Source organism: Canis lupus, chromosome 5 (genome assembly GCF_048164855.1).
Source record: "Canis lupus baileyi chromosome 5, mCanLup2.hap1, whole genome shotgun sequence".
NCBI lineage: Eukaryota > Metazoa > Chordata > Mammalia > Carnivora > Canidae > Canis > Canis lupus.
In genome coordinates, this window is record NC_132842.1 from 3271617 (window position 1) to 3293833 (window position 22217).

General features: G+C 36.3%; 1 protein-coding gene and 1 long non-coding RNA gene across 18 annotated transcripts in view; one reads left to right on the forward strand and one right to left on the reverse strand.

Annotated features, from left to right (window-relative positions):
- LOC140633163 (uncharacterized) overlaps positions 1-22217 on the forward strand; it is a 241411-nt gene that overhangs the window by 34308 nt on the left and 184886 nt on the right. The window contains exons 4-6 of one of the 16 annotated variants that reach the window (XR_012030765.1): positions 5862-5989; positions 8104-8203; positions 8298-8545. The exons of 9 other annotated variants lie outside the window; for them this stretch is intronic. This is a non-coding gene — a long non-coding RNA (uncharacterized lncRNA). 6 more of the 16 variants (XR_012030764.1, XR_012030763.1, XR_012030776.1 and 3 more) reach the window with 6 other exon arrangements.
- The window catches only part of LOC140633162 (large ribosomal subunit protein eL36-like), a 54171-nt gene continuing 40590 nt past the window's right edge, over positions 8637-22217 (reverse strand). For both annotated transcript variants that reach the window (XM_072825258.1, XM_072825259.1), the window contains one exon: positions 8637-8922. In XM_072825258.1, the coding sequence (XP_072681359.1) occupies positions 8676-8922 (247 nt within the window). In that variant the 3' untranslated portion in view covers positions 8637-8675. The remainder of the gene's footprint in view (positions 8923-22217) is intronic.

Sequence of the window (22217 nt, forward strand, 5' to 3'; positions counted from 1 at the left end):
AGCATTTCACTGTCTATTTGGAGAGAGACAGTTTTTTAGTTATAAAATTACAATCATTGTATTCTCAAGGTACATAAATGAATTCATTACTCAGGACAGATTTAAGCATAGAGTAGTATTTGAATAATGTAAGCCCTTAAGAATATACTTAATTATTCCTAAAATAAATTTAATATTGATAGTGCTTATCTTTATGATTCAAAAATTGGAAAGAACACAAGAAATATCAATATAGAATTAAAATAAAGCTAGTTATAAGTACATCTGATTGTTGTTAATTGCTGTTTAAATAATTATTTTCCTGGTAGGTGTGTTTGTGCACGTGCAGTATGTATACATATGTTGGTGTGTGTGTGCATGCGTGCATGTGGTATATATGTGTATACATGTGTATGACATGTGTCTGTGCATGCAGTGCATGACCATGCATGTGGTATGTGTATGTGGTACATGTATGTATTGCATACTATGTACATGTTTCCATGTATGCATGTGCACTATGCAGTACATGAACATGCGTGCATGTGTCCATGCATGTGTGTGTACACAAGTATGGTATACGTGCTGTGTGCATGCATGGCATATATACATACATGTGCCCATGTGCCATGTATGTGTGGTACCTGTACATGTATTTTGCCATGCATGCACATGCATGTGCATGTGACGTGCTTGTATGTATAAGTGTGTAATGTGTTGCAAAGCCAGACACAATATGAGTTTAGGCTTCTGCTCTGGCAACTGGCTCTGCCTTCCTGGATCTTGCTGTGTTTGACATTGTCTGAAACAAAAGCTTTACAGCCTGAAGGCTACTAATTACACAGACTACATTTTTCTCCCTGGATTTCTCATGGCATTGCTCGTGACACACACCATTAATGTCCAGATTCTGAAAAAGTTTCTTTTTTCTTGTAATGAGACAAATGTGCATACAGCTGTTTTCAGATACAGATGTTTTCTCATGGTAACCATTGGTTTTCAGCAATACATTCTGGAGGAACAAGAGAGGTTGAGAGGAAATGGGACACTAAGGAAACTTGAGAATGCCCCAGCCAGCCCACCCACCTGTGTTCCATCCTAGTCCAGTTGCATCTCATCTTTATGGTTTTGTCTGTCTTTGCTCATTTTTTTTCCTATTTTTTTGTCCTTCTTACTATTTTACCTTCTCTAATTCCACTGACTATTCCTTAAATTTGAGACTTTTCCATAGTCTAAAACTTGCCAAAGCTCCCTCAACCCACCCTAATCGTAATTTCTCTGTGCATATCCCAGAGCCAGGCACTGTTGTAAGCACTTTTCCATTTTCTATTTTGTATGATCTACCCAATAACTCCCTGAAATAAGTACTATAATTATCTCAATTCTATTGCTTTAGAAAGTAAAAGTAACATTAAACATTTGTTCAAGATCACACAAGTTTTGAACAGAATATTGGGACCAAACCATGTTATGTTTGCTGCTGCCAAATTACACTGCCTACTCTTTCTGCACACTTTTAGCATATGTGTTAGTAATGCATATCCTAATTTTTAGTAATAGGTCATCTGCTCTCTGGACATTGCTTTCTTTGTTTGTTGTGACTAGATCCCATTTGTTCAAAGAGATTGTGATCATACTGTGTCTCTTAACTGGGAGGCTTTCTGTTTATCTTTGGATTTTTCTAAACCATTTTTTTTTTCTAAACCATTTTATTTAGTTTATCCTACTTCTATTATGCTTCAACCACCCCCTTCCTTCTTTCTGTCTTTTGTATATCCTCCCTTTGCATTTCAACTCTTATCATGTGGAAATTAAATTTTATTTGTTATATTGGTTTCCTTTGAACTTGTTAAATGTAAAGTAAATAAGTAACTTTCTTCCTCTTTTAGAAAAATACAAGGACTTATAACCATACTCCAATAACCCCAACACATGAATTTGCTATTGCTGCCCAATCTTTGAGATTGATCTTCTATTTTGTAAACCTCACATATTAAATGTTACCAGTGTTGATTATTATGTAAACTCCTTATGTTTAATTTTTTTCTAATTTACCAATTTGAATTTACCAGTTTCTTTGCTGGCCATTTCTTTTTATATCATAGATTTTTCCTTTTGGAATCATTTTTCCTTCTTCCTAAAATTCTTTCATTAGAATTTTTTCAGATTTTTAAAAGTCTGATACTGTTTTGATTATTGCTTTGTTCTTAAAATAGAGCTTTGCTCTTGAGGCCTTAGCATAGCATATACCATTTTATATGGACGGAAAATGTCACCATTTTGGAGGTATTCCACTCTTATTTGTCTTCCACTGTCACTGCTGAGAAGTCGGCTGTCTGTCTAATTGTTCTTTAGTTGGTGATCTAGATTTTCTTTTTGGGTGCTTCTAAGATCTTTTCTCTCCTTAAAAGTGTCCCTCAATTTGACTGGTTTTTGAAGAATTAATGTTTCCTTTGTGTTTACTTGCTTGGGACACTTTGTTTTTCTTTTATTTGTAGATTCATGATTTTAATTGATTCTGAAAAATTTTCAGCTATTATCTGTACATATTTCCTGTACTTTTTACTTTTACTCTTTTGCTAAAATTCCAATTACATGCATGTTAGAGCTTCTCATTCTTTCCTCCAAATCTCGTAACCTCTCATATTTTTCCTTATTTTTCTCCTCTGTACTATATCTTAGTAATTTATCAATATTTATTTCCAGCCTAGCTGAGGCATGTGTTTAGTTTTCCAGGGCAATTTTTTCAGTTCTATTTTCTTATTATCTTACTCGTTATTTTCTTCTTACAATTAACCTCTAAGCTTCACTGGCATATATGTATGTGTGAAGCTGAGAATGTTGAAATAAATGCAGCTGTTCTTACTTCAATAATCAGGCATGTGAATACTGGCCCAATTTTTCATCCTATGTAACTTTATGGGAGCTCTCCCAAGACATGATTCAGATGACTGACCTTAAACAACCACCTCCCTGTTCATCCATCAATCATTCACAAATCCATCTGTTTCTGAGTAGATTATTGCAATTGCACTGAAATATCTAGTGTCTACAGTCTCAGGGGAAATGTGTTGCAATCCTCATCAATGGTAATATTCTTTAAGGAAATGTTAGTATAGAAAAGAAGACTTTCATAATAAATTATAAGTATGACTGCATTATCTCTATCTACTTAAACTCCACACAATGGAACTAATAGTTTACCAGTAAGGAAAACTTTTCTTCAGGTGAAAGAAAAGCTCCATATTTCCCATTTACTCATGCCTTGACCATAAATGTACTGTTCTAACTTTTGCTTTATTGAAAGTGAATATTTGCCTTAAGTTGCTGAGTTACCAGGTTGTTTTCTTCAGTTGAATCTGTATGTCTTTATTCAGAAGATATCTTTGAATGGAGACATTTACAAATGTTCCATAATGTGAGAAGCTTATAATCGTGTGTGTGTGTGTGTGTGTGTGTGTGTGTGTATGTTAGGTATTGAAGGGCAATGAAGGACACAGGAAGAAAGAATGAAAAAGATGTGACTAGTGTCTTTACTTCATTTTCATAATTATATCATTTATAATTGGGATTTCATGTTGAAAATAAAGTATACCCACAATCCCAATCACCAACACCAACCATCTGTCTCAGAAGTACAAGAATCCACCATTTCTACAGGTAATGCTGGTTCCTCTTCCTCTGATACCTCTTTAACTATGGGACACCTCATAAGCCTTTTCTGTTAGTTTCCAGTGAATCCCTCTATAATCCACTTCCTTGGGGGAGATCATTCAGTTCATGGTTTTCAATAACACCTTTATGCCATTGATTTTTAAATATTCATGAACCTAGATGGTACTTTGCAAATTAGTTACAAGCCATCTTCATTTGGATTTCTTTATTCATGTCAAGTTCCACATGTACAAAATCAAAATTATCTTCCTCTTCAAATTAATTTTTCTTAACTACTTCATTTACAGAGCCTACCAGGTTGTCTTGTTAAAAATTTTGCAGTTACTTAAAACTCCTTTTATTTCCTCAGCCAAAACTTATTTGTCTACTAGGCATAACAATGGCCAGGACCTATGATAGTTTTGGAAGACCATGACAATGTTTTAACTTCTTTGAAAAGATATAAAAAAATTAGGTTAAAAAACTTGTTTAAATATATAGTACTGGTATATTCCTCTTTATACCAATGAAATCACTATGTATATACATTTTGTGGAAGAAGAGGCTCATGAAAGTGAAAGTGCCTAGCCCTCAGTGACTGATAAGTCCTTCAGTCTTATTGATTCTTTCATGCCATATATCCCTTTCCTTTTCATTTTCCTTTATTGTGATAAGTCTAACTTATTCTTTACCACTTCAGTTCTGAATAATACCTACTAGTGCTATTGGAATCTTAGGATAACATATGTAAATGGACTGGACAGAGAGGAAGTCTTCCATAAAAGTTAAGTGAACCCAACTTTATGCCTCATAAAATCAGCAAGATTAGAAAGATAATTGGCCTTAAAATCAAGAAAACTAGTGGCTGGGGTATTGATCAATCTGAGTCTTGATTTTCTTACCTTTAAATTAATAACTTTACATTTAAACTTTAAATATGTTTAATAATCAGTCTACTGCCTTACAGTGTGGTGACGGGGACCAATACTTCAATGGAGTTGAAGTAATTGTATAAACTTTTAAGTGTTATACTATGACTTCCTTCATGTTGATTTTTGGACCAAGGACATACACAGACTGAATTTACCAAATGTAAACCCTAACTGGCTTCACTTTCCTTCTTTCACCTAATTTCCCACCAGACTCCCATGTGCTGACCTCTCAGTTCTCCGTCATTCTCACATCCACACCTCTGCTTATAGCAACTCTATCCAGAAATGCTTTTTATGGCTACTATAACTCTGAAATGTATTGCTAACTCTGTATGTATTTTTCCAACCAGTTTCTATACTTCTTAAGGACAGATTTTATTCTCTTTGTTTATCTCACAGAGCAATATCTTCTATATGTTTGATATAATTATTTGATTGCCATGCCTTTATATATGCTGTTCCTCCAGTCACAATATGTCCTCCTTCCCAGCCACCTCTCTATAGCCCACTTATCTTTCAGAGTCTCACTTAAGGCCTGAATTCTTCATACAGTGTTTCCACTACTGTGCCCCTGGGACTTCTTTTTTCACTGAACTTATGTTGCACTTCCTGAATAGTTTAGCACCTGGCTGCATGGCATGTGCCTTTCTAGAAGTGAAAGAAGAGAATGTGCTTAGGTAAAAGCATTGTCCACATGTAAAGTGTTTAAAAAACATTTTGGATTGGCATTTTTTGAGGCTGGTTTATATTTTACATAATTAAAATGGCCGGTGTAAGATAGGTGACCCAAATGCAGACTAAAATAGTATTTTTTGTTGTCACTATTGGGAGAATAGCAGTTCAGGATGTAAAAACTATCAAGGAAATTAAAAGATAGGCATCTGAGGTCCCAATATGGCCTTAAAGAAGCTGACTACAACAATATTCTGGGTAATACATGTGTGGTAACCTAACTCTGTTCCAGGAACCATGAACTGGCTTGACACCTCCCTTCCCTGCCTAATTGCTATGATTAATATTTGCACTTGTAATACAATACTTGGCTCTGTACTATAACAGGGACCCAAAGGTCTCAAAGGTGTTCAATTCCTGAATAACTAAAGTAATTCATGAGTGACCTGAAGGTGCTGAACAGCCTTTATGAATAGCAACTGGCTGTAAGGGTTGAATGTAAGAGCTTTCTGGATTCCTGATGGTATAGGTATGGTGTGTGAATTCTTTCTGTGGCATACGGGAAATATCTAATGACAGCAAATTGCTTATTTTGGACCATTTTGAATCTGGTTTTAACATTAGGGGGAAAACACACCACATCTACTAAGTAAAGAGTCAGACAAGGCATTTTATTGCAGTCTGGTACCAGTGAGTGCTTGTGGCCCACCTCAAGCCTTGAGTTCAGAACCTGAGGAACTGATGGCTGACTGGTAGGTCACACAGAATGAGTTCTCCTGGGGTATATGTCTGCACTGGGACTGGAAACTACAAAACCAGGGGGAGGGAAGATCTGGAGGAGGGAGTTATGGTAGGGGTGCAGTTGAATAGATTTATGCCTAATTTAACTATAGGTGACCATTGATATATTGCAGTTTGGACACAGTTGGGCATTTTAAGTAGTAGGGCAGGATATTTGGGTATATTTGGGTATTGGTGATCTAGAGACATAGAACTTACCCACCCATAAATGCCCATTAAAATAACCAATTTTCTTCTCTCTCCCTTCCTCTCTATCTCCCTCCCCTTTCTCTCAAACTTTTTGCTATATATACATAATAGAAACCTAGAGAAATTTCTGCTGTATATCTGCTGATGGGCTTGGACTGAAGGGAGAAAAAAACCGGAAAAGTCAAAATAATGGCACTACTCCTTAGCAAAACTATCGCATAGCTGTAGATCATAGGAGTGCCCAACCTAACTTATGGATAAATTCTGCCACTGAAAAGTGAGAATATCTTCATCAGGGGCACAGGTAGTAAATGGAAATGGATTTATAGAACTTCAGGATGTCCAATTCTTAGTCTTCTCCTGACCTATGTGAACCAATAGCTTTAGGATCCCAACAGTTTTTAAGGCTCCCTTACTTGATCTTCACATGGCTGCCACACATAATGAAAGCCTGGAGGAGGGCTTCTTTTGGAGACCCATCTATTTAATATAGAAGTGAGGATTCCTGTGTGGTTATACACACCATGATCTGTAAGGTGTCCATTTCACCTGGATTAATAGCAGAGTATCTACCTTCCAAACCATAGCAGAAGACAACTAAAGAAAGATAAAAACAAAATCCCCTTCTTCTACCCCTTGCCCAACTAAATCATTTTGTACTGACTCAATTTTCTTTTCATTTACATTGGATCAAAGGTTGCTTTGTGAATTTGGAACACAACCAAATTCATTTTTATTTGGCAATACTCAATAACTGGAATGCATAAATCTCCCTATGAATGGAGGGAGCATAGAAAACATATTTTTCTGATTCATTTTTGAAATGGTCACATTTTTCTGAAAAAAAATTATTATAAGAAACAAGAAATTCAATAAATGCAGTGAATAGATATCTAAGTGAAGAAAATCAAATCAGTGAAACAGAAAGCAAACTTGAAGAATTTTTAGAAAACAAAAAGGAAAATGCGAGAGAGATGAAAACATAAGAGAAAAAAATAATAGCTATGGAGGGCACTTATCAGAGATACAGTCAATGGATAATTAGAATAAGGAAAATAAGTCAAGGGAAAATAAACTTGCTGATAAAACAGAGCAAATTTAATATAAATAATAAGAAACCTTGAAGAAAATTTTCCTGACCTAAAAAAGACTTCAATGAAAATATTTAAAATGATCTAGGTAAAATTATTGAAGACCCACTCCTAGAGATCATACCAAAATTTTAAACACTGGAGACAAAAAAAAAAATATTCTATAAGCATTTAGGAAAGAAAGCCATGAATCCATGAGGATAACTGTAGACACACCTTTAAAATAGCAAATACAAGAGGCATCTAGATGGACAGCATAGTCCATTGGGTCCAAGTGCCTGACTCTTGGTTTCAGTTTAGGTCATGGTCTCATGGTTGCCATTTCATGGTTGTGAGATCGGGCCCTGCGTTGGGCTCTGCCCTCAGCATTGAGTCTGCTTGAGAGTCTCTCTTCCTCTCGCTCTGTGTCTCCTGCTTGTGCTCTCTCTCTCTCTCTCTAAAATAAATAAATAAATCTTAAAGAAAAGAACAGTAAATAAAAGAAGAAAATTTGGCCTGAAACAAAGAACTTTGAAGAGAAGTAAGCAAACCTGTTGGGGCAGAAACAGATCACTATCCCTAGCATTCACTCTTCCTTGCTTCTTTTTCAAAACAGAAACCTTTGGTTTTGGCTGGTCACCTATCTTTCCAGATAGACATTACATTTCACAGCCTTGCTCCTACTTGGGTGTGCTCATGTGACGGTGTGGGCAAGTAAGATAGGATCAGAATTGATGTGTCAAGTCACCCTCTTGAGACTGCTTGGTTTGGGCTCTCTTGTTCCTTTCCTCAAACTGGAATGTCAGCCTGGACTTTTGGGAGAAGATCAGTACCTGGAGGACTTGCTGGGTCTGCATAAGAAAGGAGTCTAGGTCTCTGAATGAACCTGAGTTGCTGGACTTCTTGGTAAGTGCTGATTACTCCCTTTGCATACAGTTTTTTTTTTTAAGATTTCATTTCAATTCAAGCTAGTTAACATATATTGTATTATTTGTTTCAGTGGTAGATTTAAGGATTCATCACTTGGATATAACACCCAGGGCTTATTACATCAAGTGCCCTCCTCACCTAAACATATGACATTGTTAGGACCATGTAGCCTGTATGCTCACTGAAATGACCAAGCCTTTTGCACCCAGGCAAGTTGTCGATTATGAATGATGCCAAGAAAGGCTTTTCTATGAAAAGGAGTGTTTTTTTTTGTTTTGTTTTGTTTTTTTTTAATGATGATTAAAACCCTTTCCAGTACTGCCCGCTGCCCGCGTGTCTGTGCAGCGCCCCGACCCCCACTCTGACCCCGACCCTCCTGGTGCGCCCGGACCAGCACAAGACCCCGAGGTTCCGAGAAGGCTTTATTATTACGGGGTGGGGAGGGGGGTCAGTCCTTCTTGGGGGCCGCTTTCCGAATGGCCGCCAGCACGTTGCTCAGCTCCTCTGTCTCCCTCTTGGCGCGGACGTGCGTCCCGACCCGCTTCTTGATGAGCCTGAGGGTGCGCTTGTCCTTGGACACCTTGAGCAGCTCCATGGCCCGCCGCTGCACGGGGCGAGGCCGCACACCTCCCGGATCCTGTCCCGCACGAACTTGATGTGCTTTTTCAATAAATGTTTCTGTAGCAATTGGATATCTGTAAGCAAAATAGAAATCTTGACCTAAAACTTATGCCTTACGTAAAAATTAACTCAAAGTGGACCAAAGACTTAAATGTAGAGTGTAAAACTATAAAACTTTTAGAAAAAAATAAAAGGAAATCTTTAGGAGTTAGGCAGAGTTTATAGATAAAACAACAAAAGTATAATCCATAATAGGGAAAATTAATAAATTGTGCCTCATCAAGATTAAAAACTTTTACTCTGTGAAAGCTCATGTGAAGAGAGGGAAAAGACGAACTACATACTGGGCAAAAGTATTGGTAAACCTAATACCAATAGGTTTGAACAAATGATTAGTGTCTAATATATAAAGAACTCTTAAGACTCAACAGTAAAAAACTAAACAATGTTATTAGAAAATACATAAAGTACATGAACAGACATTTCAACAGAGTCAGTATACAGATGGAAAACCAGCCCATGAAAAGATGTTCAACATCATTAGCCATCAGGGAAATGCAAATTAAAACTGCAATGAGATATTACTACATATTTATCAAAACAGCTAAAGTAAAAAAAGTGATGATGCCAAATGTTGGCAAGGATGTGAAAAAGCTGGATCACTCATACATTGTTGGTGGAACATGAAATGGTATAGGCACTCTGGGAAATAGCTTGTCTGTGTCTTAAAAAAATAAAACATGCTATTGTCTTTATCCTAACAATCATGCTCTTAGGCAGTTATAACAGAGAAATGAAAATTTATGTTCACACAAAAACCTGTACACTGATGTTCAAGCAGTTTTACTTTTTTTTTTTTTTTAAAGCGGCTTTACTTTTAAGAGCTCCAAACTGGAAGCAGCCTTGGTGTCCTTCAATAGGCAAATGGTTAAACAAACTGTGGTACAGTTTGTCAGCAATAAAAAAGGAACAAATTATTAATACACTCAATTAATTATTAAAACAATTTGAATTAATCTTCAGGGAATTATAATGAGTGAAAAACCAATCCCCAAAGTTTATGATTCTATTTATATAACATTTTTGAAATTTGGAAAGCAAGTTAGTGTTTGCCAAAGGTTAAGAGTGTAAGGTGGGTGTGATTTAAAATGGCAACTGTAGGGATCCATGCCATGATGGAGCTGTTCTATATTTTGATGGTGGTGGTAGATACATGAATCTACACAAGTGATAAAACTGTATAGTGTGTGAATGGAACGACATTGTATTATGCTAAGCAAAATAAGTAAGGCAGAGAAAGATAAATACTATATGATTTCACTCATATATGGAATTTAAGAAACAAAAGAGATGAACAGAGGGGAGAGGAATTAAAAATAAAATAAAAACAGAAAGGAAGGCAAACTGTAAGGGACTCTTAACTATAAGAAACAAACAGGGTTGCTGGAGAGGAGGTAGGTGGGACGATGGGGTAACTGGGTGATGGCATTAAGGAGGGCACTTGATGTAATAAGCCCTGGGTGTTATATCCAAGTGATGAATCCTTAAATCTACCACTGAAACAAATAATACAATATATGTTAACTAGCTTGAATTGAAATGAAATCTTAAAAAAAAACTGTAGTGTGCACGTGTGTCCACACACAGACACAAGTAAAAAATGGGGAAATTTGGATAAGATTGGTGGATTCTATAAACGTAAAAATCCTGATTGTGATATCATTTTGCAAAATATTACAATTGAGAAAACTAGGTAAATGGTACATAGAATTAGTCTGTATTTTTTCTTTCAATTGCATGTGACCTTACAATTAGCTCAATAAAAATCTTCAATTAAAAGTGCAGTCATGGGATCCCTGGGTGGCGCAGCGGTTTGGCGCCTGCCTTTGGCCCAGGGCGCAATCCTGGAGACCCGGGATCGAATCCCACATCGGGCTCCCGGTGCATGGAGCCTGCTTCTCCCTCTGCCTGTGTCTCTGCCTCTCTCTCTCTCTCTCTGTGAGACTATCATAAATAAATAAAAATTAAAAAAAAAAAGTGCAGTCATCCAGGAAATATCCAACTACCTTACCTACATAAACTAGTCAAAAACATTTTCTACAACAATGAAAAATAAAACAAAACAAAGAACTTTACTTGGAAAGGACTGAAAGTGAGCTGTGGAACTATAGGTAATTACAAATAAGAATTACATATACAGAGATATTTTAAAGAAACAATCTACATTTCATAAAATATGACATTTATATTTCCAAATAAAATTGATAAAGACTATGTTGGTTGGTGGGTTAGTGCAAAAGTTCCAAGTTTCTTAACTTCTATAAAGACCAAAAAATACTGAGGGGGGCACTTGACAGGATGAGCACTGGGTGTTATACTATATACTGGCAAATTGAACTCCAATAAAAAAATATACCAAAAAAAAAAAAAAGACCAAAAAATACTGCTTTTGTGATATAACACATCAAGAAAACAAAGATTTAAAAACATATGATCATCTCAATAGATATACAGAGAAGCATTTGACAAAATTCAATATATATTTAATGATAAAAACTCTTAATAAAGTGGGTATAGAAAGAATATACCTTAACATAATAAAGGCTACATATGACAAGTCCATAGCTAACATTCTGAAGGATGAAAAGCTAAAAGATTTTCTTCTAACATCAGGAATAAAGCAAGAATGCCCATTTTTGCCACTTTTACTCAAGATAGTATTGCAAGTCCCAGACACAACAAATAGGCAAAACAAAAACAAAAACAAAAAGCCAAACCAGAAAACCCCTTACAAAACCCATCCAAATCGGAAAGGAAGAAGTCAAACTATTATTATTTTTAGATGACACGATACTGTATATAGGAAACCCTAAGGACTCCACCAAAAAGGTCAAGAAATAATTCAGTAAAGTCACAGGATACAAAATTAACATACAGAAATCAGTTGTTTTTCTATACACTAGTAATGAGCTATTAAAGCTCATTAGTAAGAGAAATTAATAAATCAATCCCATTTACAAAAGAATGAAACACCTAGTTGAACAAATGTAACTTAGGAAGTGAAAGGTCTGTACTCTGAAAGCTATAAGGCATTGATGAAAGAAATCTTGATAAAGAAGAACAAAGAAAGGTATCATGCTCCTGGATTTCAAACTGTGCTACAAAGCTATAGTAATCCAAACAGTATGGTACTGGAATCAACACAGACACACAGGTCAATGGAACAGAACAGAGAGCTCAGAAATAAATCCACCATCATATGGTCAATTAATCTATGAGAAAGGAGACAAGGATATACATGGGAAAAAGACAGCATGTGAAAGAATGAAACTGAACCAGTTTCTTACACCATACAGGAAAACGAAATGAATTAAAATCCTAAATGAGGGCAGTCCTGGTAGCTCAGCGGTTGCGGTTTAGCGCCGCCTTCAGTCCAGGGTGTGATCCTGAAGACTAGGGATCGAGTCTCAAGTCGGCTTCCTGCATGGAGCCTGCTTCTCCCTCTGCCTTGTGTCTCTTCCTCTCTCTCTCTCTCATAAATAAAATCTTTAAAAACAAATCCTAAATGAAAAAACTGAAACCATTAAAATCCTAGAAGAAAACATAGGCAGTAAGCTTTTTGACATCGATCTTAGTAATGGTTTTGTTTTGTTTTGTTTTGTTTTGTTTTTTTTGACCAGGCTCCTCAAGCAAGGGCAACAAAAGATAAAATGAATGGCATTACATCAAACTAAAGAGGTTTTTCCCAGTGCAAGAAATGATCAACAAAATGAAAAGGCAACTTACTGAGTGGGAGAAGATATTTTCAAACCATACATCTGACAAAGGATTAATATCCAAAATATATACAGAACATACACAACTAAATATCAAAAACCAAAAACAACCCAATTAAAAAATGGGTAGAGGACTTCAGTAGACATTTTCCTAAGGAAGACATACAGATGGCACATGAAAAGATGCTAAACATCATTCATCATCAGGGAAATGCAAATCAAAACCACAATAAGATATTACCTCACCCCTGTCAGATTGGCTATTATCACAAAGACAAAAAACAAGTGTTGAAGATGTGGAGAAAAGGAAACCCTTATATGTTGCTGGTGGGAATGCAATTTAGTGCAATGGCTATTGAAAACAGTAGGGAGTGGCTCCAAAAATTAAAAATAAAACTACCATATGATATAGCAATTCCACTTCTGGATATTTATTTGAAGAAAACAAAAACATCAATTCCAAGAGATATATGTACCCCTATGTTCATTGCAATATTATTTATAATAGCTAAGAGATAGAAGTAACCAATAGGTGAATCGATAAAGACAATGTACTGTGTGTATATATGGAATATTAATCATTGTTTACATATGTATATACACAGTGGGATATTAATCATAAAAAAGGATGAAATCTTGCCATTTGCAACCATACGGATGGACCTAAAGGATATTATGTTAAGTGAAATAGAGAGAGAAATACAAATACCCTATGATTTCACTTGTATGTGGAATCTAAAAACCAAAACAAACAAAATGAAACAGAAATACGCTTATAGATACAGGAAACAAACTGTTGGTTACCAGAAAGGCAGGGATTGGGAGCGAGTGAAATGGGTAAAGGGATTAAGAGGTACAAACTTCTAATTATAAAATAGGTAAGTCATGAGGATAAAATGTATAGCATAGGGAATATAGTCAATAAGTAATAACTTTGCATGATAACCGATGGTAACTAGACTTATCATGGGGATCATTTTGTAATGCATAAAAATATCAAATCAGAATATCAATAGGATCAAATATCAATATCAATAGGATATTGCATATCAATTATACTTCAATACAAATTGCTTTGTTATTGCTAATTAAATGCATATATAAGAATTGTTTTGGAAAACTTGGTTGGCTATCATAAGAATTAAAAACACAAATTCTGCCAACTATGCAGTCTGTAAACACCGCCCCCCCACAAAACCTCTAAGAAACATTATTAAAATAAGTAAGATGATATAAATAAGATCAAATCAGTCATAAGAGATCCAAAATGAGACCTTTGCTTTATTAAAAGATTTGTGGTCTGGAATTTAGTTAAAGATAGTATTGTACTCTTTAAAAAGCCTGGAAGTAGAGGGACTTGAAATGCTGCGTTAGGGCTGGGACACCTTGGAGCCTGAGCTGGGGGCAGGGGTCAGAATGGCTCAGTCCACATGTTGTAGAGTCTGGAGTTTGTAATAACCAACCAATAATAAAAATCTAGGATGAAAGGTTAAAGCAGAAATGTAGGCAAAGTCCAAACAAAATATTGTCTAAGAAGCTAGACATTGAGGCAAGATGCAGATACAAGTCAACCAGACAGATGTCAGGGTCATTTGACAAGTGCGAGGGGATTCAGCCTGAAGGTTATGGTATGTGAGCTGGAAGTATTTCTTAAAACATTGGGTCATAGCAGGATTTTAAAAAATACCTTTTGTTTTGCTGTAATTAGGAAAGAGCTGTTCAAATTATAAGGCCAAATCAAAGGTGTTGTCTATGGGAGATACTTCTGAAATAACTGATGGGGAGAAAGTCTCCTAAAGGTGACTAAAGGGTAAACAACAACAACAAAAGACTCTTCAGGATGGGACTTAGGGGGCATTCTCCTTGAAAGTTGTGGATGCCCTTCTCAGTTTTCACTGGGTGTTCTTTTGAACACTTTGCTAGTCAGGCTTCTGCCCCTGCTGCTCCGTCAAACTGCTGTAATGAAAGTCATTCATGGTTCCACAAAGTGGTGTCTACTGGCCATTTCTCAGTCCACAACTTGCCTGACTTATCAGGCATTGGATCAGTTGATCACTCTGCTAGAACACTGTCTGCACTTGGCTTCCAGGACACCATTGCCCTGACCTCCTCCTACCCCTGTGGCCTCTCTTCTCAGCCTCCTTTGCTGGATCCTCCTCATCTCCTCAATCTCTACATGCTGGAGTGCCTGGCCCAGGACACCGTTCTTTGACCTCTTAAAACAATTTAAAAATTAATATCTATACTCATTTCCCAGGACAACTCATGCAGTCTCATGACTAAATCCTTTTTATATGTTGATGAAAAGAGAGAGATTTGATCTGTATTTAAACAGCTGCTGGGAAAGCCAAGGCAGAGCATCCCATCACATTTATTGGTCTTCAAAGGCTAGATGAACAACATCATATAGGTTAGGGTTTCTCAGTATTGGCACTACTGAGCTTTGGGATAGATAATTCTCTGTTGGGAGGGTTTTCCTTTGTTGAGTGAAATGGTCAGCAGCATCTTTGGCCTCTATCCTACAGGTACTAGTAGCAATGCCCCCATACCCTTCTGCCCAAGTTGTGACAACCAGCGGTATCTCCAGATAATGTCAAATATCCCCTGGGGTGCCAAATTATCCTGGTTGAGGACCACTGACATAGATCATGAAAGAGAAAGGCTAGAAGTTCCTATAGAGAAGAAGGAAATGGGTGTGAATACCCAAGGAATAGGGTCAATTTACAAAATAAACAAGAAGAACTTTAAAGCTAGAGAAATAGGATGATCCAAGATAGTAAGGTTGTTAATTTTCTGTCTGGAAAGAAATATTTGTGTATAGTTGGTACCAAACTATCTTTAAGGAATGATAGAAGGTCTCCAAAGGCCAAGTTGACTGCTTATTCTGTATAAAGTTTCTATTTTTATGAAAGGAAAGAATGAGTTTCTATTTTTATGAAAGGAAGGAATGAGTTAAATGGTTGGCAAGACAAGTCAAAATTCTAAATGTTCATTTGTTTGATTGCTGACCTTCTTAATAATATGATTTTTCTGTCTAATGTTACCAAGTGAAACTGAATATTCCTTATGGACTCATAAATACATAAGCCCAGGACTGGTTTTAAATCAGTAGATATTTCTCTAGGGCTGATCAACATGGTCAATCAGATCAGCTATTAATGCATCAATCACAGAATGGTCATTTTAGGCCCAGTGTGCAGGATCCAATGGGTCACTTAGTGTCACAATAGCTGAGCAAATTAAATTGAAGGTTGAAAATCATATAGAGTCTCTTAGACTCAGGGTTTTTCCTCCTGTCTTCTTTCCCTCTTCCCATTTTTAGCTTCATTTTAATCTCCCCCATTTTATAATAATATTCTTTTGATGGGTTCAGAGAAAAAGGTAGAGGTAGAGTAGTTAATATGGGGAGACATCAATATATTTTTGACAAAAGTTGGGAAGGAATTGTAGCATTTTAAACTATACAATCATTGGTCTGTTATGAAAGGAATTCTTACTGGATTAGAAAGAGATGACATGTTCATATTGCTCTTAATTTATCTTTTGTAAATCTTATATTTGTTAACCTGTGGTCTCATAGATTTTTTTTTCATGTGCTTAGACAAACTGCTAAGGCAATTGGAATAATGGTGTGATTTGTCCAGAGTTTCTGTGTCTTGTATTTATAGTTTTTTCTGTAATTGAAATCCATAAAATAGCTGCATGTTGCAGTTTTTGTTGGACCAGTGATTATTTTTATTTGAACTCACAGATATTAAATTTGACAATATCAATCTGATTTTGCTTTATGTACATTCAGATGTTTTTTAAATAAGAAGCAAGGTGGACAAATGAATGTAATGCTAAATTTATTATGACGACATTGGAAGAGAATGCTAAAAAGGAAGTGGGAAGCTTGAAAAAGTCTTGATTATGTTTCCATAAATATTTGTTCAGAAGATGCAGCAAATTCCAATATGCAAAAGCTATTAGACTAAACTTTCCTTTTCTTTCCCAGGAGTTTTACAGAATTTCTAACTACATTTTTTCCTTTTCCATTCAGTAGTATAAATTTGCATGTTTTGAGGCTATATACTTAATAATTATGCGGAAGTAGAAGATTAAAGGCAAAATTCTCAGTTTTGGACTACAAGTATTGTACATATAAAGTTGCCAATGGAATTAGAAACACAATGCAGTTATCATGTGGGCTCCATTTATTACATCTTGATGACTTCTGAAATAAGTGGTCCAGACTTCACAAATTCTTGTGAAAGATGAGGAGAATATATTTCAGTTCATAAGATAAAAATGAAGTTTGGTGCAGATTTGCATTTATTTTGCTTAAGAAAATTGAACTGTGTTTCCAAAGGTAAATTGAGAATCTATTTTACTAAATAAATTCCTAACAAGTGGACCCATGACAAGACTTTACAGAAGAAAAAGTAAACATTGTTTAATCAAATTATCAAAATCCTATAACTTCACTTATTCTTTCCATCAGTTAAAATCTACTAATTTAAAAATGTTCTGGTGATGACAACTGGGTTTGTTGTTGTTTTTTTTTTTTTTTTTCTGACTGAGGAATGTCTTTCCAGGAGAGCACAGTTTCTTGGAGAAGGAAGACCCCAATTTGCGTTCTTGCCTGGGTGCTGTGAAGCCCTCAATTTCTTTTTGGGGAAGTCATTGCATCTTTGGTTCCCTATCTGCAAAGTAGGGTGGTTGAAATAGCAACTCTCTGTGATGCCTCCTGGCATCTCAAACTGACCTACTTGCTAAGTGTTTAGCTGAGATGATTAGGCAAGCCAGGGCAGTGAGTTGCTTTGGATCTTTTGGCCGAAATCATAGACCAAAAAGATGTACATTTTTTTTGTTTGCTTGTTTTAGAGCTTTATTCTTTTGGTGAACTTATATTTTTGTTATAAATTAATTTATTTCTCCATCAAGGATGCTTTTGGAACAAAAGCAAACCTAAATTTTCTTTTTCCTCTAAATCTTCATTCTTGAATTTTTCAGAAATCATTATGACTAGTATCTTCTAACTCAACCTTAGAAGGAAGCATGAACTAGCTGAATAATGATAGTTTAGTAGAGAATCTATGTCTTCTTGATATATCTTGTTACTATATTTTGTTGCTAAAAAGAAAAACAGTTTGTGGCAAACTGTAGTGAGAGTCCAGATTTTGGCATAAGATAGATTTTGTAAACTCAGAGAAGAGATGTTTGTGTCTAGCTCTGAATCCAAGCTTCTGATTGAATGGATGAAGGAAAATCAGATTGGCTTTTCTATTTATTCTTTCTGTTTCATCTCTGAGCTCTGCCTGGATCAGGACATTTTATTCTTGAGTTACCACCTTCAACCTTGGTGTGCTTAATTTTTGATCTGTGTCATTACCTAAACTAAAACTCCACTAATTTCAAAAAGCCTGCCTCAACAAACTGGACTAAAATTGGTGCATTCCAATACCTTCTCCCCTTTTACTCTCCTTCAACTCTTGGTTTTGATATAGGCATAGAATAAAAGAAGGAATAGTATACTCATTTTGCTTTGAAGAATTTTCATTCACCTTAGAGTTTCTGAAAGGTTAAAAACCATTCTGAGGAAAATGTTCTCGAATGTTTTAGTTTTATTTTCAAAATATGTGTTCTCCAAAATGAATTACCTGAACTCCACATTTTTGCCTTACTCAGTTTTAATCTGCATATAGCCAAGAGTATGACTTTAATGCAGTTACAAATTAGAGAAGGCTGGGTCAGATGTGAATAAATAATAACCATCTCATGTGACTGCTACAGGAGGATGCTTAAGTCCTTCATGGGTCAGTGCTGCAAAAGTTGTTTTAGTTTCCAACTTTAATCAGACAGCAAGTCTTCTCTATAAAATGATACTAATTGCTCTATATCATGTTGCCCGCCCACTCTGCTACCCTCTCTGCCCCCTGCCACTTATCACAGGGTAGATAGAGTCAGATTTGGTAGAGGGAACATAGACACATCAACATTACATTTTCCTGTTAAACAGTCAGCTACAGCTATATAGGTTTTTGCTCAGAATTTCTCAAGGGTATTAGGGGAGAGCAGACTTCTGTAGAAATCCATTAAGCATGAGCATGAGCATATGCAAATCCCAAGGCCAAGTACCAGGTTTCCTGAATCAAGGAGTAGATATTCCAGAAAGGCCACAGGACATGTGACAGTCTTCAGCCACCCTGGAGGGATTTCATAGGCTTTTTCCTGAGAGAACAGGAAACAGACACCTGCTGTAAATTCTTTATGGTATGTTGACTATAATTGCATTTTATGCTACCCCGAATCCGAATTTTTTTTTTATTTTAAAACTTTATTTCTGCAAAGCCAATCAACAAGTGTTGGAGGGAAAAAGTGTAAAAGTTATTCTTGCATATTTGGGAACAGCAAGCACTTAGTTTGAGAAAACAAGGACTTAAAATAGTTGAATCAAAGGCAGTACCCTGCTACTTGTATTTTAAAACAACAGTGATGTTCGTTCTTAAACAACATTCCTTTCTTCCCTAAAAGCTAAAATATGACTTCAGTTATTCTCAACAAATTTGTGTTGCTCCAGAAATACCTCATAACTACCTTAGCATTAGTTGGTATACATAACCACCTAAGTTCCCATAAGATAACATACTAGAAGTCTGATGTAGGTGTTCCTGGCTAGCAGGGATGTCAAGGGACTCAGCTTCTTCCATCTGTGGGTGGATCTGTCCTGTCCTAGGGTTTCAGACTTTCGACAGTGAAATTGCAGATGGGGAAGCAATGCTTTGCCTACATATATTGGCCATTATGGGTGGCACTTTATTTACCAAATACAGCCTCAGAAAATAAATCTGACCTATTCAGATTCATTTTTTCCTAATGCTTGGTTTAGTCACTAGTGTCTGTGTCTTAGTCTGTCTTGAACTGCTAAAACAAAATACCAAAGGTTATATGGCTTCTAAATGACAGAAATTCATTTCTCATAGTTCTGGAGGCTAGAAGTTCTAGATCAGGGTGCCAGCAGGGTTGGTGAGAGCCCTCTTTTGAGTCTCAGACTTCTTGTAGTGCCTTTACATGGTGGAAGGGACAAGCAAACTCTCTGGGGCTCCTTTTGTAAGGCACTGATCCCATTCATGAAGGCAGAGCTCCCAAGGGCCCCACCTCCTCATACCCTCACTTGGGGATTAGGATTTAACACATGAAATTTGGGAGGAGGTGGACACAAACATTCAGACCATAGTGGTTTGTGAATCAATATACAAAATGACAGCTGATGTTAAGTCTGTTGGAGGACATCTAGGAAAGGTTTTCTTGCCCTTAAAAAAGAGCCAGAAAAGAGTTGTTTTTCTTCTTTTTCTCTACACTGTTACACATGAATATGATGCCAGGAACAATGATCAGTTACAGTTAAAGCCAATACTAAGCATAAAAAATGTGAAGAAATGTAAAGCAATGGGATACTTGACATGATTGTCAGTGTGCTGAGTCAACCTGGAAGCATACTTACTTCCAAATTCTCTTTTAATGAAAAAGTTAGCAAAAAATATTTATTATTATAGCTACTTTGTGTCAGGTTTCTATTATTCCTCACGAAAGGAATCTTTGATGAGAAATAATAGAAACCTAACACAAAGTAGCTATAACAATAAAATTTTTAAACATGAGCGTATCCTGGAAGTGGACATTTACCTGTGAGAATTGCAATACAACTTGAATGACCCTAGTACAGTCTTCTTGGTCTAGTCATTGGTGAACTTGGACAATAGGAAATTCCCTTTGTTTTTCTTTCTTTAGGAAAGAATATAAGGTGGATAGCGATTGCATGGTCTCCCTTATTTCCAGGTGAAAAGTTTGCTTTTAGAATTAATGCAGTGTTGACCTATTGCTGCATGACCCACCTCAGTCAATGTAATGATAATGGGAAATGTTCTAGGTTCATTAGTAGCCTTTTGGAAAATTCCCAGGGTAAAAAGAAAGATTATTAACTTGTAAAATGACCCTTTAACTATTTAGAAATTGTATAAAATATTATGATTATTCCAGTTCAGAACTTGATGACAATTCTGCCCTTCTGCAGTAAGAATTTCCTTGTAGAGCTCCAACCGCGTGGTGTTTTTTTTTTGTTTGTTTGTTTGTTTTTTGTTTTTTTGTATGGGCTTTAGTAACACTTAGAACACTTTGTCACAAGAAATGATCAATTAATTTCAGTTGCAACAGTTTAATTCAGTCCATCCCTACACCATCAGGATACAAGTTCTAACATGATGCAAAGATTGCTCTGATCACAGAGATGAGTGCATTCTTTACCTTGTGGTAATCCAGCTCATTGGTATATCTCTCTGACTTTGGCAAAAAATTAAAGCATTCACAGGATTTATTTTTATAGGCATTTTTTTCTTTCTTCAACGTGTGGGGATTAAATAAATGCCTATTATTTTTGGCTTTGCCATTGATGCTTTTTTGGAGCCAAATATAAAAACAATTCTGTGCTTTAGTTTTCCCTGCTTTTTTTCACAGGATACTAAAGAGTTTCCTGAAGAGTAAAACTGGGCATTGAAGGATGGGTCTCCTTGATTCATTCAATATTTATTTAGATCTATTATATTTCAGACACTCTGCTAGGTTCTAGGGGACACAGCAAAAGCAAGCATGTTCTGGGTCCCTGGGACATTACTGGGTACTTGTAGGGAAAAGAATGTCTCTGAAAAACATGAGCCTAATTAACTATGGTTCCTAGGAAACAATACATTATTTAATTAGCTAGAAGAAAGGTTACAAAGCAAGACAGTTAAAAGTGGAATAGTCAGACTGCAGTCAATTAGATACTCTGTGATTCATCTATTCTTATCACATCTCTCAGTCAGTGAAGACCATTGAACAATTGGCATGTTTCAGGCACCATGCTATCTGTTGGGGATGCAGTAATGCACAAGACACAACCCTCGTACTAGGGGCATTGACAGCTTAGACAGAAAACAAACAAGCTAGTAATGCATATAGTCACTGGGAATAGCAGTAATTGCAAAAAATTTGTAAATGTGAGCCAGTTAACACAGGTTCAGTGGGGTGATATGGGAAGATTTTCCAGAGAAAAGTATATTTAAACTCAGTCTTGAAGGGCGAGTAGGTATTAGCTGGGGAAAGACTCTCTAGGAGGAAGAAATAATATGAGCAAGGCACAGAGAACTTTGAGAAAATATGACATACTTGGGGAGGGAGTTCCAGAAATTTGTAATTAGGATATTAGCAAAGGAAGGTCAGTGTTGATGAGTGACAATTTGGGGATGGAAATGTAGTCAGGCCCAGATCACAAAAAGGCATATATGTAATGAAAGGAACTAGTAATGATCCCTTCTCCCCCAGTGGGATGGAATGGCCAGGAAGAGTTTTATGCAGCAAGGAAATCCAACCACTTTTGGAAAGGCACATCTCTGAAATGGAGGATAGATGGAAGGATGGGATTGGAGGCAGGGAAACATGGCAGGAGTCATCAGGGACCGTATGTTCAAGTGAGGTGTTCAGGCCTTAAAACTAACTCCAGAGGTGATGACTAGAACTGAGCATAAGGAGGAAAGCAGAGAGTCTAGCAATCATGGTTTAGAAAAATGGCAGAT